An 18,948-nucleotide genomic window follows, 5' to 3' on the forward strand; every position below is an offset into this window, starting at 1 on the left:
ATAATTAAAAAATAACAAAGAAAATAAAATAAAAACTAAAAGATAAGGCTAAAACTATTAAGCTTCTAGGAATAAACACATGAACATATTCTTGATCTTGCAATAGGTCTTCCAGTCAGAATACAATGAATACAGCCCACAAAAATATAATAATTAAAAAATGGAACTTCATCAAAATTAAAACTTGTGCTTTTCAAAGGATACCACTGAGATAATGGAAAGGTCAGCCACAGAATACATGGATGGATGGATGAATGAATGGGTGGGTGGATGGACAGATATGGAAAGAGATACATAGATACAGATGGATGGAGATAGAGATATCCCCATCTATTTCTAATGATCTATAAAACAGAAGATTTGTATCCAGAATGTGTAAAAAATGCTTACAACTTAATAATAGAAAAGAAAAACCGACAAACTTTTAAAAGGGGCAAAGATTTGAACAGACACTTTAGAAAAGAACATTTTAAGAATGGTCAATATGGGCTTCCCTGGTGGCGCAGTTGTTAAGAATCTGCCTGCCAATGAAGGGTACACGGGTTCAAGCCCCGGCCCGGGAAGATCCCATCTGCCACGGAGCAACTAAGCCCGTGCACCGCAACTACTGAGCCTGAGCTCTACAGCCCACAAGCCACAACTACTGAAGCCCACCCGCCTAGGGCCCGTGTTCTGCAACAAGAGAAGTCACGACAATGAGAAGACCGCGCACCGCAACGAAGAGTAGCCCCTGCTCACCGCAACTAGAGAAAGCCCGCACACAGCAACGAAGACCTGACACAGCCAAAAATAAATAAATAAATAAATAAATAAATATTTAAAAAAAAGAATGGCCAATACACACACTGAAAAGATATTCAAAATCATTAGTCAGCAGGGAAATGCAAATTAAAACCACAATGAGTTGCCACTATCGTTCCCAATTTTTAAAAAAACTATAATTCAAAAGACAAAGACCACTTAAATGACATGAACAAATTACTTGAAAAACACAATTTACCAAATCTGACACAAGATTAAACATAAAATGTAAATAATCCTGTATCTATTTGAAAATTTGAATTCATAACTTACAAACTCACACCAAGAAATCTCCAAGCCAAGATGGTTTTATTGGTGAATCCTATAAAACATTTCATAAAGCTATAACTCCAATCGTATACAAAGTCTGCTAGAAAAATCCTTAATGAAATATTAGCAAATTGATCCCAGTAATTTTTAAATACTAATATTCTTCACCCATTCCTCAATGTAAAATGGGAATAATAATTATAAAAAATGTAATAAAACCTTCGCAAATGTGACAGAAACCTACAATAATTATCCCTAAATGATATAAAATATGAGAACTACTTAACTGGACTCAATAATTAGTCAAAAGTGACAACTACCTTGATTATCACTTACAATAAAATCCTACGAGGTTTGGCAAAAACATTAAATATATAATCTGAGTAGTCATTGGGATAAAGAAATAAAATATTTTTAGTTGATACGGTTTTATGACTGGATAACTAGACTCAAATTTTAAAAGACTATTAGATTTAATAGGGAAATTAAGTAAAATAATAGACTGTTCTTGTAATAAGAACATAGAAATGAAAAAAAAAACTCCATTTGCAAAGTTCAAATGATACGAGAAAAGCACAATACATATTACTTGTAAGCAACTATAAAATTTAAGTGAATGGCATAAACCAAAATTTGTATAAGATATAGTCTGCTCCTGAATAGAAAAATATAGTAAACTACTGATTCTCCCTAAAAAGTAACATATAAAGGTATGCATTTTCAATTAGAATTCCAACAGACTATTTTTGGATCTTCAATACAATCACATTAAAATTCAGTGGATGAACAGCCTAAAGAAAAGCTTTAAAATAACAGAAATTAAAACTAAGACATTGGCTTGACATAGCAGATAAATGTCTATACCTCAAAGCCAAAAAATATTTCTTATAATAATATATACTAATAATAAAATCAATGACAATAGTATAGAGTTAACTATTACTATTTACTGTAAATATTAATATGTAAATATATAAATATAGAATTTAATAGAAATACAGAAAAAGATTCCCTTATATATAGAACCTAAATATACCTCATAGTGCCAATTCAGTTCACTGATAAAAATATTAACTATTAAGAGGAAAAGATAAATTATTTAACATGTTAGCACAATCAGCTACTCATCTGAAGAAGGTGGACCCCAATCTTATCCTAAATACAAAAATAAATATCAAACTAAGTAAGACTTAAATGCTAAAATATAATATAAAATCTTCCAAGATAATCCTTTATAGATTATAAAATTTTATTGAAAAACATTAAAGATTTCAATAAATGAAAAGACACATAAAGTTCATAGATAGAACGACTCACTATCATAAACATGCCAATTCTCTCTCAGTTGATCTATAGACTTAAAGACAATCCCATCAAAATTTTGCTCTTATTTGATTTTGTTTTGTTAGCGACTTGGCAAGATATTTCTAAAATGAACAGTAGCAAGAACAGGTGAAACATTCCTGAAGAAAAATTTTCAAGGATGTCAACCATCAGGTTATCAAGACTTATTATAAAACTAAATTAATTAAAAGAACATGGCACAGAAATAAATAAAACTTCCATTGGAGAATGTGGAGAAAAAGCCCATAGGTATACACTACAGAGTAGCTTTTCAGGTAACTATGTAAAGGAAATAGTATTTCATAAATGGTGGTGAGACAATTTGTTAGTATTATGGAAAGAAATAAAATTAGTTCCCTAAGCCAAACCATAAAACAGTTAATTCTATGATAAAGTAAAACCAATGAACATTTTAGGAAATAATATGAAAGATCTTTTTGACCTCAACCTAGAAAAGGTTTACCTAAATAAAATTAAAAAAAAAAAAAATCGAACCATAAAGGAAAAGATTGATACATTTATAATCATTCAAATAAATTAAAATTAATTTCTGCTTATGCAAAGACTTATAAAGATAAGTCATGAGTTAGGAAAATTTATTTTCAATATCTATAACTGACAAGTTTATTCTTCAGGATATTTAGAGAACTACAATGCAGTTAAGAAAAGACCAACAACCCAATAGCAAGTGGGCAACAGATTTTGCAAAAGAGGAATCAGAAATGGCCAAAACACATGAAAAAATGTTCAACTAAATTATTAATCAGGAAAATGTGAATTTTAAAAAATGAATTCCATGTTATACCTGCTAGTTTAAAAGTCTGATAATATCAAGTGTTGGCCAAATGCATAGTGACCAAAACTCTAAACAATGGTAGAATTATAAATGGATGAAACTACTGAAAAAAAATGAGTTTTGCATTTCTAGTAAGTTGAGAATGTACACATCCAATGCCTGAGCAATCACCTTCCATATACACCCTAGAGCAGGGGTAGGTAAATTGTGTCTGCATGCTAAATCCAGAAGCCACCTGTGTTGTATTTGTATAACCCATGAGCTAAGAGTGGTTTTCACATTTTTAAGTGGTTAAAAAAAAAAAAAATCAAAAGAAAGATATTTCTTGACACGTGAAAATTACACTAAATTCAAAATTCAGTGCCGATAAAGTTTCACTGGAAACAAACACACTAATCCCTTCTTGTATTGTCTATGACTGCTTTCATGCTAATAAGTCAGAGCTGAATGCTACAACAGAAAAAGCATACCTATAAAGCCTAAAATATTTACTATCTGGTGTTTTAGAGAAAAAGTTTGACAATTCCTGTCCTAAAGAAATATATTCTAAACTTGTTTTTGACAGACTCACCACAAAAAATAGATTTCACATTGAACTCCATACATGGTACTTTCTTGTATGAATCAGAAAACATACAAGGATGTTCATAGAGGAAAGACTTGTAATGGAAAAACTAGAAACATCAAGAAGTATTGGACTGGCCAAAAGGTTCATTCGTTTTTTTCTGTAGGATGGCTCTAGTAGCATTTAGCTGTCTTTAAACTTCATTCGAAACAATTTTGTTAGGTTGTATTGTGACAGCTGTCTTATCAGCAAGTACTTAAAAAAAAAAACATCAAAATTGGTGAACTTTTGTGTAGCCATTTTAATATTGAAGATGGAAGAAAGAAAGCAACAATTTCGGCATATTATGCTTTATTATTTCAAGAAAGGTAAAAACGCAACTGAAACGCAAAAAAAATATTTGTGCAGTATATGGAGAAGGTGCTGTGACTGACTGAACATGTCAAAAATGGTTTGCAAAGTTTCGTGCTGAAGATTTGTTGCTGGACAATGCTCCACAGTCAAGTAGACCAGCTGAAGTTGACAGTGATCAAATCGAGACATTAAGTGAGAAAAGTCAACGCTGTACCACATGGGAGATAGCCAACATACTCAAAATATACAAATCAAGCACTGAAAATCATTTACACCAGCTTGGTTATGTTAATCGCTTTGATGTTTGGGTTCCACGTAAATTAAGCGAAAAAAACCTTCTTGATCGTATTTCCGTGTGCGATTCTCTACTTAAACGTAAGGAAAACATTCGTTTTTAAAACAAATTGTGACAGGCGATGAAAAATGGATACTGTACAATAATGTGGAATGGAAGACACTGTGGGGCAAGCGAAATGAACCACCACCAACCACACCAAAGGCCGGTCTTCATCCAAAGAAGGTGATGTTGTGTATATGGTGGGACTGGAAGGGAGTCCTCTATTATGAGCTCCTTCTGGAAAACCAAATTAATTCCAACAAGTACTGTTCCCAATTAGACCAACTGAAAGCAGCATTCGACTAAAAGCATCCAGAATTAGTCAACAGAAAATGCATAATCTTCCATCAGGATACTACAAGACTGCATGTTTCTTTGATGACCAGGCAAAAACTGTTACAGCTTGGCCGGGAAGTTCTGATTCATCTGCCGTATTCACCAGACATTGCACCTTTGGATTTCCATTTATTTCGGTCTTTTCAAAATTCTCTTAATGGAAAAAATTTCAATTCCCTGGAAGACTGTTAAAAGGCACCTGGAACAGTTCTTTGCTCAAAAAGATAAAAAGTTTTGGGAAGATGGAATTATGCAGTTGCCTGAAAAATGGTAGAAGTGGAACAAAAGGGTGAATACGTTGCTCAATAAAGTTCTTGGTGAAAATGAAAAATGTGCCTTTTATTTTTACTTAAAAACCAAAGGAACTTTTTGGCCAACCCAATATATATACACTAAAATAGATTTTAAAATTCTGATATATTTTAAATATAAGACCTAAAAGTATAAAACTCCTAAAAGAAAACATAAGGTAAAACCTTCATGACACTGGATTAGGCAATGATTTCTTGGATATGACACCAAAAACACAGGCAACAAAAGCAAAAATAAACAAACGGGACTACCTACATCAAATTTTTAAAACTTCTGGATGTCAAAAGAAACCACCAACAGAGCGAAAAGGTAACACATGGAACGGAAGCAAGTATTTGCAAATCATACATCTGATGGGGGTAATATCCAGAATATGTAAAGAACTCTTACAAATCAACAATAAGAAAAAAAACAAATAACCCAATTCAAAACTGGCAAAAGGACTTGAAAAAGACATTTCTCCAAGAAGACAAATGGCCAACACGCATATCAAAAGATGCTCAACATTACTAATCATTAGAGAAATGCTAATCAAAACTACAATGAGATATCACCTCACACCCATTAGGATGGTTATGATCAAAAACACAGAAAGTGACAAGTGTTGACAAAGATGTGGAGAAACTGGAATCCCTATGTTAGTGCGAATGTAAAACGGTGCCACCGCTCGCTCCTGAAAACAGTATGGCAAGTCCTCAAAAAAAATGAAAACAGAATTACCATATGAACAAGCAATCCCATTTCTGGGTATATATCCAAGACAAATGAAAGCAGAATCATGAAGAGATATTTGCTCGCCATGTTCAGTGCAGCATCATTCACAAAAACCAAGAGGCAGAAGCAATCCAAATGCCCATCAACAGATAAATGGATAAACAAAATGTGGTACTACCCATACAGCGGAATATTATTCAGCCTTAAAAAGGAAGGACATCCCGATACATGTTACAACATGTATAAACCTTAAGAGGGGAGGAAATTTTTGTTCAATGGATATAGAAATTTCAGTTTTGCAAGATAAAATAGTTCTACAGATTTGCTGCACAAAAACGTGAATGAACTTAATATTATGGAACTATACACTTAAAAATGATTAAGATGGTAAATTTTTACATTATGTGGTTTTTTAACCACAATTTAAAATGAATAAATAAAAATTGTAATGTTTATATAATGAATTACTATACATCAGTGATGAATGAATGAGAACTAAATGATCAGTACAGACAAATCTCAAGAATATACAATAAGGGACTTCCCTGGTGGCACAGTGGTTAAGAATCCGCCTGCCAGGCATCCCTGCTGGTGCAGTGGTTAAGAATCCGCCTGCCAATGCAGGGGACACGGGTTCGAGCCCTGGTCCAGGATGATCCCACATGGCTCGGAGCAGCTAGGCCCGTGCGCCACAACTACTGAGCCCGTGTGCCACAACTACTGAAGCCTAGACGCCTAGAGCCCGTGCTCTGCAACAAGAGAAGCCACTGTAATGAGAAGCCTGCGCACCATAACGAAGAGCACCCCCACTCGCCACGACTAGAGAAAAACTACGCACAGCAATGAAGACCCAATGCAGCCAAAAATAAAATTAATTTTAAGAAAAAGAATATACAATGATAAAACGAAGTGGTAACATATACAGTAGGATTAAAAAATAATACAGAGTTCATAAATAAGCAAAACTAAACAATATATTGATCAACAATGAAAATGTGGTTAAAAACTATAAAGAAAAACAAGGAAAAATGGCAAAAAATACATACTTATCAATAATTACTGTAGGGCTTTCCTGGTGGTGCAGTGGTTGAGAATCTGCCTGCTAATGCAGGGGACACAGGTTCGAGCCCTGGTCTGGGAAGATCCCACATGCCGTGGAGCAACTGGGCCTGTGAGCCACAACTACTGAGCCTGTGCGTCTGGAGCCTGTGCTCCGCAACAAAAGAGGCCACGATAGTGAAAGGCCCGTGCACCACGATGAAGAGTGGCCCCCGCTTGCCGCAACTAGAGAAAGCCCTCGCGTGGAAACGAAGACCCAACACAGCTAGCTAGCTAGCTAAATAAAGATAGATAGATAAATAAATAGATAAATAAATAAAAATTACTGTAAATGTCACTGGACTAAAAGCTCCGATCAAAAGCATAGAGTGACTGATTGGATGATAAAACAAGAACATAAAATATGCTGCCTACAAGAGACCCACTTTAGGGCAAAAGACATGAATGGATTGAAAGTGAGGGGATGGAAAAAGATACTTCATGCAAATGGAAATGACGAGAAAGTGGGGACAGCAACACTCATATCAGATAAAATAGACTTTAAAACAAAGGGTATAAAAAAAGGCAAAGAAGGACACTATATAATGATAAAAGGATCAATACAAGAAGAGGATATTACACTCATTAAGATAAATGTACCTAATATAGGAGCACCCAAACACATAAAATACTAACAGACATAAGAGGAGAAACTGACGGGAACACAATAATAGTAGGAGATTTTAGAACCCCACTGACATCAACGGACAGATTTTCCAGACAGAAAACTAATAAGGCAACATAGACTCTAAATGACACAATAGAACAGTTAGACTGAATTGATATCTATAGGACACTATAGCCAAAACAACCAGAACACACATTCTTTTTGAGAGCACGTGAAACACTCTCTAGGATAGACAACAGTCTGTGCCCCAAAACAAGCCTCAACAAATTTAAAAGGACAGAAATTATTTCAAGCATCTTCTCTGACCACAAAGGCATGAAACTAGAAATCAAGCACAGAGAGAAAAACAAGAAAAAAAACAATTACATGGAGACTAAACAACATGCTACTAAAACACTAATGGGTCAACAATGAAATCAAAGAGGAAATCAAAAAATACCTCGAGATAAATGACAATGAAAACACAACCATATAAAATCTACGGGATGCATCAAAAGCAGATCTAAGAGGGAAGTTCACAGTGATACAGGCCTTCCTCAAAAAAGAAGAAAAATCTCAAATAAGCAACCTAACCTACCACCTACAATAATTAGAAAAAGAAGAACAAACAAAACCTAATGTCAGAAGAAGGAAGGAAACAATAAAAATCAGAGAGGAAATAGAGATTTTTTTTAAAAAATCAATAAAACCAAGAGCTGATTTTCTGAAAGGATAAACAAAATTGACAAATCACTGGCCAGGATCACTAGGAAGAAAAGAGAGAAAAGCCAAATAAATAAAATAAGAAATGAAAGAGGAGAAGTAACAACCAATACAGCAGAAACTCAAAAAATCCTAAGAAATTACTATTAACAGTTATATGCCAATAAAATATACAACCTAGAAGAAATAGACAAGTTCCTAGAAACATACACCCTGCCAAAACTGAATCAAGAAGAAACAGATAATTTGAACAAACCAATCACTAGAAATGAAACAGAATTTGTAATAAAAAACAAACAAACAAACAAAACCCTCCCTGCAAACAAAATCCAGGACCATAAGGCTTCATTGGGTAATTCTACCAAACATACATAGAAGAACTCATACCTATACTTCTCCAACTCTTCCAAAAGATTGAAGAAGAGGGTCATGATTGAAGAGGAGGGTCAATGACTCCCGAAGTCATTCTATGAAGCCACCTACACCCTAATACCAAAACCAGACAAAGAAAATACAAGAAGAGAAAATTACAGGCCAATATCTTTGATGAAAACAGGTGCAAAAATCCTCAACAAAATATTAGCAAACAGAATCCAACAACGCATAAGAAGGATTATACAACATGATCAACTTGGATTTATTCCAGGGTCACAGGGATAGTTCAACATATGCAAAGCAATCAATGTGATACATCACATCAACAAAAGACAAAAACCAACAGATGCAGAAAAAGCATTTGATAAAATTCAACATCCATTCATGATAAAAACTCTCACCAAAATGGGTATAGAGGGAACATATCTCAACATAATAGAAGCCATTTATGACAAACCCACAGTCAATACAGCACTCAGTGGTGAAAACCTGAAAGCCTTCCTGCTTAATTCTGGAACAACACGAGGATGCCCAATCTCACCGCTTCTATTCAAACATAGTATTGGAAGTCCTAGCCGCAGAAATCAGACAAGAAAAAGAAAACGTATCCAAATTGGAAGGCAAGAGGTAAAATTGTCATTGTACACAGATGACACAATACTCTATATAGAAAACCCTAAAGACTCCACACAAAAACTATTAGAACTAATAAATGCATTCAGCAAGGTAAAAGGATACAAGCTTAATGTAAAGACATCTGTTGCATTTCTTTACGCTAACAATGAAATCACAAAAAGAAAGTTTAAAAAAAAATCCCATTTAAAATCGCATCAGGTGACATGATACTATACATAGAGAATCTTAAAAATGCTACCAAAAAACTACTAGAGCTAATCGATGAATTTTGTAAAGTAGCAGGATACAAAATTAATGCACAGAAATCTCTTTTACCAATTATTCCTTTATTTCTACCAAGTAACAATTATAATTCAAAACCTGTGATTCCAGTGAACTAGGGGCCAATTCAGAAATTAACACAACATTGTAACTCAACTATACTTCAATTAAAAAAAATTTTAAATCTCTCTATTCTATTTTTTTTTTTAATATTTATTTATTTATTTGGCTGCGCCAGGTCTTAGTTGCGGCATGCGAAATCTTCATGGCCACGTGCGGGATCTTTTTTAGTTGCGGCATGTGGGATCTTGAGCTGCGCATGCGAACTCTTAGTTTCGGCATGCGGGATCTAGTTCCCTGACCAGGGATGGAACCCGGGCCCCTGCACTGGGAGCGCAGAGTCTTAATCACTGGACCACCAGGGAAGTCCCTCTCTATTCTATCTGAACTTCTTTCAAACTTCACATAAACTGGCATTGGTTAAGGGAACATGAATTAGGGTAATGCACCGTATATCAGTCACTTCCACTATCACCATGTTATCTTGAATAATCCACAGCACAAATCCTCCAAACGATGAACTAGAAGTTGGACAACCCTACTCTCTCTTTTGATTTGCATAAAATATTGAAGGCTTTTTTCTTTTAAATCCCTTTCACTGAAAACACTACATATTTGGAAAGTCAATTCAGCTTTTTCATGTTTAAACCAAATTTCCCAAAGTCCTCACTGATGGAGTTACATTCTATCAGTTTATGTGTCCCAATAATTAGCAGACACTATAGTCTGCTGAAAGTTTCAGAAGGATTGTGCCCTAGAAGGGCTGAACTTGATCTATAAAACCAAATATGTGAAGCCGCACGTCCTGGTGGTCTTGGGCAATGAACATATGGTAAGTCTGGTATTACACAAAACATTCTGATGCACTTGCCTGAGAAACAGTGAATCTCCTTTTTTTCTGGACATCGACATCAAGACAAAATGGTAGGCCTCAAATGACCATTTTTGGAATCAAGCACTTCCTGAATACCATCTATGTAGCAGTCTGCCCTTATCTCTCCTGAATAGGTGTCTGTGTTCCTGAGTTCCCTTCACAGAGGGAGGCCAGTCTCCTCTTCCAAGCTAGTCACTTCTCTGCCTTCAACAGCCCCTTAATTATAAACTACCAGAAAGGGGGAGATAAAGGTAATCTTTACCATACCATTTGCACTTAACATTTGGTATAAAATCCCCTGCTTGTAAACCTCCAGCCTAAAAATGTTTGCAGGGATGAAGCAAAAAAAGCACCAGGCACCAGAAACATAAACCCAAATGTTGTGTGTACAGACCCATTGTATAGCAGCTTGGTTACTGCCTTAAGATTTCTGCTACCACTTTAAGATTGTTGTTACTGCAACATCTTTAACAAATAAAGCATCAGATTAAAACCATCATTAGAAAGCTATTTGATTAATTTCTATTACTAGTATACGGACTTGAGCAAAGGCATATCCAGAAGCAGGAAATCAAAAATTATTTGCTAAAAGTGAGACATAATGGCTGAGGGATACCTTCTAACAGCCATGTTTTATTTTTTTGATCCTGTTCCCCCTGACCACAGATGACTGGTTCAAAGATAAACATCGGATGCAAGCTGGCCCAATCATAATCTTCTTCCTAGGAACTTAAAATCTAAAATGGATAAAAAGAAAGACTAAAAGTCATTGGAGCATAACTGCTTTCTGGCAGCACTAGAGAGAGCAGGCCCACAATCACATTTCACTGAGTTCCCTGGAGGAAATTTGTTCTTTACCTCCTCCCTAAATTCTGTGAAATACCCCAATATACTTCTAAAGATTTTTGCTGGATAAGCGAGCAAGAGTCTATTTTTCTTGCTTACATGCAACAAAAAGGATATTCAATAACTAAACCCAATGAGGATCAGGAGAGCTAGTTTCTTCTCAACATGTAGTCTGAAAACTGTTATCACTCAAAAAATATAAACAAACTAATTCCAAAGAGAAAGAAGGTACTCACAGATCCTTCTGGTGAAAGTAAACAAAAAACAAAAGAAATGAACATTCCCCTTGACTCAGGAATTCTAGATGATAAAATTTATCCTTCATAAACAACTGCATGAACATCCTTTGATGATTCATCAATTCTATTCTTAGATTCACTAAACTTATTGTGGTAATCATTTCACCATGTATGTAAGTCAAAACATTATGTCAATTATATGTCAATAAAACTGGAAGAAAAAGTCTATCCTTAGAATTTATCCTACAAAAACACTTCAGCAAATAGACAAAGATGTGTATAGAAATGCATACTTAATATTGTTTGTAACAGTAAAAAGTTAAAAATAATAAACACACATGTAAAAGAGGAATCTGATTAACTTATAGTACAGCTATACAATAAAATACTGAGTACCCACTAAAAAGGATGCAATAGGTCCATATCCACTGACATAGAACATATCTAGGCAGTTGTATGAAAAAAGCAAGAACAGCATTCATAGGATACATAAATCCCCACCCATCACATAGAGATATACATTTACATTCATAGAAAAAAGTCTGGAAAGATATATATTACACGTTTAAAACTGATTCTCCTTGGAGAATGGTAAAGGCTTTTATTTTTTGCTTTATTCATTTTTGTATTATAAAATAGAATGTATTACTTTTATAATCTAAGAAACAAAGTTTCTTTTAAGAAAACCATATAACAATGGAAAAAATATGAAGAGAAAATTAAGAGACCCTGTAAACAAAGTAGAAACCTTTACTGAGTGATAAGTTCAATATGATCCACACATACACAAAGCATGGTTACATTTCAACATTAATAACTATGAGAATAAAATATTTAAAGAAAAGAGTAAGATTCTTACAATTCAGATTAACTTTATTAAAATACTAACAGGGTGTGATAAGATCTAAACTTAAATCAAATTGGACCATCACATTAATTAGCCCTAACTAATCACTGTTATAGATTGTTTTCTCTAGACATATTTATTATCTATCTAAAGACATGATTGGTTTCTTTCTAGAACGGTACTTACAGTTCTCTACAATTTCATCAAAAACTGCACCAGTTTTCTGCTCAAACTGAAAAAGCAAAAAAAGAAAAAGTAACATTATTATCATATTCTTCATTCATACCCTTTAGTGTCCCTCCTTGCTCTCCTTAGAGCTGTAATCTTCAACCCAAAGTATATGAATTCACAACAACATAAACAAAAACACCGCCAAACAGAGTAAAGTAAAATTCAGAATGAATAAAAGGGTTCTCAGGCCAAAGCCCCCAACCCAAAAATGAAGACATAAATACATGCCCTCACTATAAAAAAGCTACTTATTTTATTTTTTAAGGTTTTTTAAAAAACTGAAGTATAGTTGGTTTACAATGTTTCAGGTGTACAAAAAAGTGATTCAAAAAAGCTACTAATTTTTGAAAAATCACTTTTCTATCACAAAATACAGAGGATCATATACTTTTGTAATAATAATAATAAAAAACACAGCCAACACTTACTGAGAACTTACTAACAACACTTATTATTAAGAACTATGTAAAACTTCTAATCAAAACTGAACAGAACAGGGCTTCCCTGGTGGTGCATTGGTTAAGAATCTGCCTGCCAATACAGGGGACACAGGTTCAAGCCCTGGTCCGGGAAGATGCCACATGCTGTGGAGCAACCAAGCCCGTGTGCCACAACTACTGAGCCTGTGCAATAGAGCCTGCAAGCCACAACTACTGAGCCCATGCGCCACAACTACTGGGCCTACGCCCTAGAGCCCATGCTCTGCAACAAGAGAAGCCACTGCAATGAGAAGCCCACGCACCCAACGAAGAGTAGCCCCCGCTCGAGGCAACTAAAGAAAGCCCGCGTGCAGCAATGGAGACCCAATGCAACCAAAATTAATTAATTAAAAAAAACAACTGAACAGAACAACCAGCATCAATAGGTTTTGCTCTTAGGCTAAAGCCAGAAATCTGCTGCTCTTTAATATTTATTTATTTATTTTTTGGCTGCGTCGGGTCTTAGTTGCAGCACGCAGGATCTTTCGTTGTGGCGCTTGGGCTCCTCATTGCGGTGCGCGGGCTTAGTTGCCCTGTGGAATGTGGGATCTTAGTGTCCTGACCAGGGATCGAACCAGCGTCCCCTGCATTGCAAGATGGATTCTTAACCACTAGACCACCAGGGAAGTCCCTCTGCTTCTGTTTAAATGAAAGTAAACCATATTACAGGAATGGTTCCTTTTTCAGCATGTTAGGGCCCAAGACAGAAGCAGAGCCAAGTCTGACGTAATCTCAGGCCTCTAAAACAGACATGGGGGGAAAAAAGTAAAGCAGCGGCAACTCCACCCAGAAGCTAATAAAGACACTACTAGCATGTTTCACTCCTAGTCTTTAAAGGTCTCCTCACTTTGGCAAGTTTGAGCATTCTAACCTCCTGCTTCTCTACCTACTACTCATCAATGAGGCAAAAACAGAAGCAAGTCAGCTTTGTGATAAACCTTGCCTACTAAGCTACAGAGTGAATCTCCCCATTCAAGGGAAAAACTTCAGGGAAAAAGAACTACCTAGCTACCGACATAACTACAGATGAAACACAACACGACAGCTAGTTAACACTCATAAATGTGAACAGACAGACAACCGAGGATCCCAGGTTTCTGAAAGAAATTAACTATGGGAAAGAGAAGGCTCAAGGTGAATTAACAGAATAACCACTCCAGAAGGAAACAATTTACAGAAAACAAACTTCTAAAAAATATTTTAAGTGGTTATCTGAGATATCTGAGAAGGTACTGATACAAAAAACTAAACATGAGAAAATATTTAGATGGGCCATGAAAAGGAGACATGAGAAAATATTTGGAAACAAGAAAATGGCTGCAAAAATAAAAATCTTACTGGACAAGCTAATGACAGAGTTCTCAATCAGTTTCCAAAAAACAAAAAGTCAAACAGTTGGAAGATATTTTATATGAAAACATGGAAGATTAAATGATTAGGTGTAAAAGAAATCTCAAAGGCAAATCCAAAGAAGAGAACAATAGACAGGTGAAATAATAGAAGAAAACTTCCCTGAACTAAATAAATGAATATTTGAGATTGAATGGGTCCACCAAATAACAAAGAGAAAGCGAAAAAAAAGATACATCCTGGTGAAATTTCAGAGTTTCCAAAAGCAAACAAAAAGAGAAAATAAAAAATTATAGTGCAGGTTATTCATTAAACACATTTAACGTAACAATTCACTGATACGAACACTGAAAAGGAAAGCAAAGAAAAGAAATAGTAAAGGTCATTCTACCTACCATTCCACTCAATGAGCTATGCTCTATAATAAAAGGGAAATGGGAGATGTGACTCTGCAAGCCAAAGAATGAAAGCACTTGTCTGCACTGAAAGGGATCCGAGGGTGGTAGGATGAATTGGAAGACTGGGATTGACATATATACACTATTGATACTACATATAAAATAGGTAACTAATGAGAACCTACTGTACAGCTCAGGGAATTCTACTCAGTGCTCTGTGGTGACCTAAGTGGGAAGGAAATCCAAAAAAGAGGGGATATATGTATATGTATAGCTGATTCATTTTGCGGTACAGTAGAAACTAACGCAACATTGTAAAGCAACTATACTCCAATAAAAATTTTAAAAATAAATTAAAATATGTAAGAAAAAAAAAGAAAGAAGGGGATCCGAGTGTTTGAAGATAATGCACTTTTTGTACAATACTGCTTTTCCCTTTCCTGGTGATGAAAATGTTTTAATGCTGATGTGGTTGCACAACTGTGAAAAATACTAACAGCTACTGAATTATGCGCTTTAAATGGGTGAACTGCATGACATATGAATTACATCTCTATTAAGCTGTTTTAAAAACACATTGAGAAAAATACTTCTATGAAGTTTAGGTATTAAAAACCAAAAGGCGCTACTGAAACAAGATTAACAGGGAGATGTTATGTGGACATATACCAGTATTTTTTAAACAGTAATTTTTAAAATATACATTCAAATGTGTTAAATAAATAATATGTTTAATACAATGAAGTCCCTCAAGTACAATTTCCTGTGTGATGAGGTTACCTCATTTTAGTGCTAACCTCTTTATGTATTTGAACTTCTTGATAAGGCAGAGCATCAATTAAGGGAGAGTCTATCTTTGACTCATTTTGATTTTGTTGTTTTTGGTTTTTTCTTCTTTAAAAAATTTTTTTATTTTATATTGGAGTATAGTTGATTTACAATGTTGTGTTAGTTTCAGGTGTACAGCAAAGTGACTCAGTTATACATATACACATATCTATTTTTCAAATTCTTTTCCCATATAGGTTACTACAGAGTATTGAATAGAGTTCCCTGTGCTAGATAATAGGTCCTTGTTGATTATTTTATATATTGTAGTATGTATGTTAATCCCAACCTCCTAATTTATCCCTCCCACCCACCTTTCCCCTTTGGTAACCTTAAATTTGTTTTTGAAGTCTGTGAGTCTCTTTCTGTTTTGCAAATAAGTTCATTTGTTTCATTTTTTTTGTTTCCACATATAAGTGATATCATATGATATTTATCTTTGACTTACTTAGTAAGATAATCTCTAGGTCCATCCATGTTGCTGCAAATGGCATTATTTCATTCTTTTTTATGGCTGAGTTATATTCCATTGTATATATGTACATCTTCTTTATCCATTCATCTGTTGATGGACATTTAGGTTGCTTCCTTGTCTTGGCTATTGCAGATAGTACTGCAGTGAACATTGGGGTGCATGTATCTTTTCAAATTATGGGTTTCTTCCAGATACATGCCCAGGAGTGGGACTGCTGGATCATATGGTAGCTCTATTTTTAGGTTTTTAAGGAACCTCCATATTGTTCTCCATAGTGGCTGTACCAATTTACATTCCCACCAACAGTGTAGCAGGGTTCCCTTTTCTCCACACCCTCTCCAGAATTTATTATTTGTAGACTTTTTGAGGACGGCCATTCTGACTGGTGTGAGGTGATACCTCATTGTAGCTTTGATTTACATTTCTCTAATAATTAGCGACATTGAGCATCTTTTCATGTGCCTGTTGGCCATGTATATGTCTTCTTTGGAGAAATGTCTACTGAGATCTTCTGCCCATTTTTTGATTGGGTTGTGTGTTTTTTTGAGTTTTATTTGTTTTAATTCAAACCTGCTGGTGACTACTCACTTAACATTGCACAAGCAGGTAACACTAACATCACTCTCAATTATGGACTCCATCAGGACTCCAGAACACCTGCTTGGCCTATAATCTCACCAATGGGGTGACAACAAATGTACAAGTAATAAGACTTAGCTTTGTTACAATATAGTGATTTCGCTAAATGTGTTTGGGTGCTTCTTGTCCAACCTGTATATTTATAAATAAGAAATTAAATACAAATAGTAATTTAGCTTTGAAATTAATGTACTACTCATCGCTCAAGTTTCATGAAAGATTTAATTGGACTTAAAAGCCAAGCTGACTTCGGGACTTCCCTGGTGGCGCAGTGGATGAGACTCCGAGCTCCCAATGCAGGGAACTAGATCCCACATGCATGCCGCAACTGAGTTCGCATGCCACAACTGAGGAGCCCACATGCCGCAACTAAGGAGCCCTGGAGCCACAACTGAGGAGCCCGTTTGCCACAACTAAGACTTGGTGCAACCAAATAAATAAATATTTTTTTTAAAAATCCATAATAAATATTTTGTATGGGCAAGGATTTTCTCAATACTACAAAACCTAAAATTAAAATTAAAAAAATAAATGAATATAGATATTAATTTAAGACCAAAAATTACTGGTTCATTTTTAGTTATCAAAATAGTCTCATAGGTTCTACCCATTCAAAACATATAACTGTTCATATTTAAACTTATAAAATAAATAACTTTAAGAGCTTACTTTCAAATTTCCTTATCCACAAAATATAGATATAGTGATACTTACACTTCCCAGGATTGTTAGGATGATTAAATGAAAAGTATTTAGCATGCTACTTAGCAAATTGTAAATATACAGTAAATGTGAGCAATATGATTACACTAATAGAAGATATCTTCCCTTGTTTTAAAAATTAGGGTTCACTACAACATTTCACTTGTAAAAATGTGTCCACTGCTTAAAATAAAAGGAAAGCACTGGGCAAATGTTTCAACCCTCTGTATTTCAAACATTAAGCACTAGGGATAAAGTATATTTTTACTTACAAAACAGAACACTCAAGTTCCCTAACCCTGGAGGGGTTAAAAATCCCAATATACTGTGAATTGATAAACACCACCCACAGCCACCTGCAGAAAAAAATTTAAACATTTAAAAAATCACAGTTAGAGGGAATTCCCTGGCTGTCCAGTGGTTAGGACTCTGTGCTTCCACTGCAGGGGCCCGGGTTCGATCCATGGTCAGGGAACTAATCCCACATGCCACGTGGCGTGGCCAAAAAAAAAAAAAAAAAAAAAATCACAGTTAGAAATTTATTGGGACTTCCCTGGTGGTCCAGTGGTAAAGAGTCCACCTTCCAATTCAGGGGACGGAGGTTCAATCCCTGGTCGGGGAACTAAGATCCCACATGCCATGGGGCAACTAAGCCCACATGCCACAACTACTGAGCCCATGTGCCTCAACTGGAGAGCCCGCATGCTGCAAACTACAGAGCCCAGGTGCCACAACTAGAGAGAGAAAACTCACACACCACAACTAGACAGAAGCCCGCGCACTGCAATGAAGATCCCACGAGCCGCAACTAAGACCCGATAGAATAAAATAATTTTTTAAAAAAAAAGAAACTTATTGGATCCTAAACCAATAATTTTTATTTCAAAAAAGTTAATTTTCTCTTTGATCCTCCATACAACTTCACAAATTCCCTGGACATAATTGCTAGAATGCCTAATACCATAAACACTTTTCTCAAACTGGTTTTAATATTTGTAACAATTTGAGAATTTATATGATAAACTTATTCAATGAAAACTAAATAATAGACCAATAGCTGTAAAATAGTTCAGGGAGATGAAGGTGGATTTTTCAATTATTAAGCAGATACTGAAAACTACCAAATGTGCTTCACCATCTTCTTCTCTAAAACCTACTCTTTTCACCTTTTTTCATTTTAGTAGGAGCCCCAACACCCTGGAAGTCAAACAAGAACTCTCAAAACTTTTCCTCCATTCTCTTCAACTGATCAGTAGTAAGAACTATCATTTATATTTCTAACACATCTTAGGATTTTAGATAAACCACTACTCTCCATGATGGGCTAACCTATACAGGAGGTCAGGAAAGACAAAGAAACCCTGTTCCGTAATTTAAGATCTGAAGGATGACTAAGAATTAAAACAGGTGAAAAGATGGGAGAAAAGATTCAAGAAAAGAACAGCAAATGT

At 35.1% G+C, this 18,948-nt stretch overlaps 1 protein-coding gene across 4 annotated transcripts in view; it reads right to left on the reverse strand.

Moving 5' to 3' along the window:
- The window catches only part of ZMYM4 (zinc finger MYM-type containing 4), a 170,669-nt gene that overhangs the window by 85,726 nt on the left and 65,995 nt on the right, over positions 1–18,948 (reverse strand). For 2 of the 4 annotated variants that reach the window (XM_061184504.1, XM_061184509.1), the window contains one exon: positions 12,582–12,627. The exons of 1 other annotated variant lie outside the window; for it this stretch is intronic. In XM_061184504.1, coding sequence (XP_061040487.1) covers positions 12,582–12,627 — 46 coding nt within the window. Of the gene's footprint in view, positions 1–11,079; positions 11,115–12,581; positions 12,628–18,948 lie in introns of those variants that run through there. One more of the 4 variants, XM_061184505.1, reaches the window with a different exon arrangement.

The sequence above is a fragment of the Eubalaena glacialis genome, chromosome 3 (assembly GCF_028564815.1).
Source record: "Eubalaena glacialis isolate mEubGla1 chromosome 3, mEubGla1.1.hap2.+ XY, whole genome shotgun sequence".
NCBI lineage: Eukaryota > Metazoa > Chordata > Mammalia > Artiodactyla > Balaenidae > Eubalaena > Eubalaena glacialis.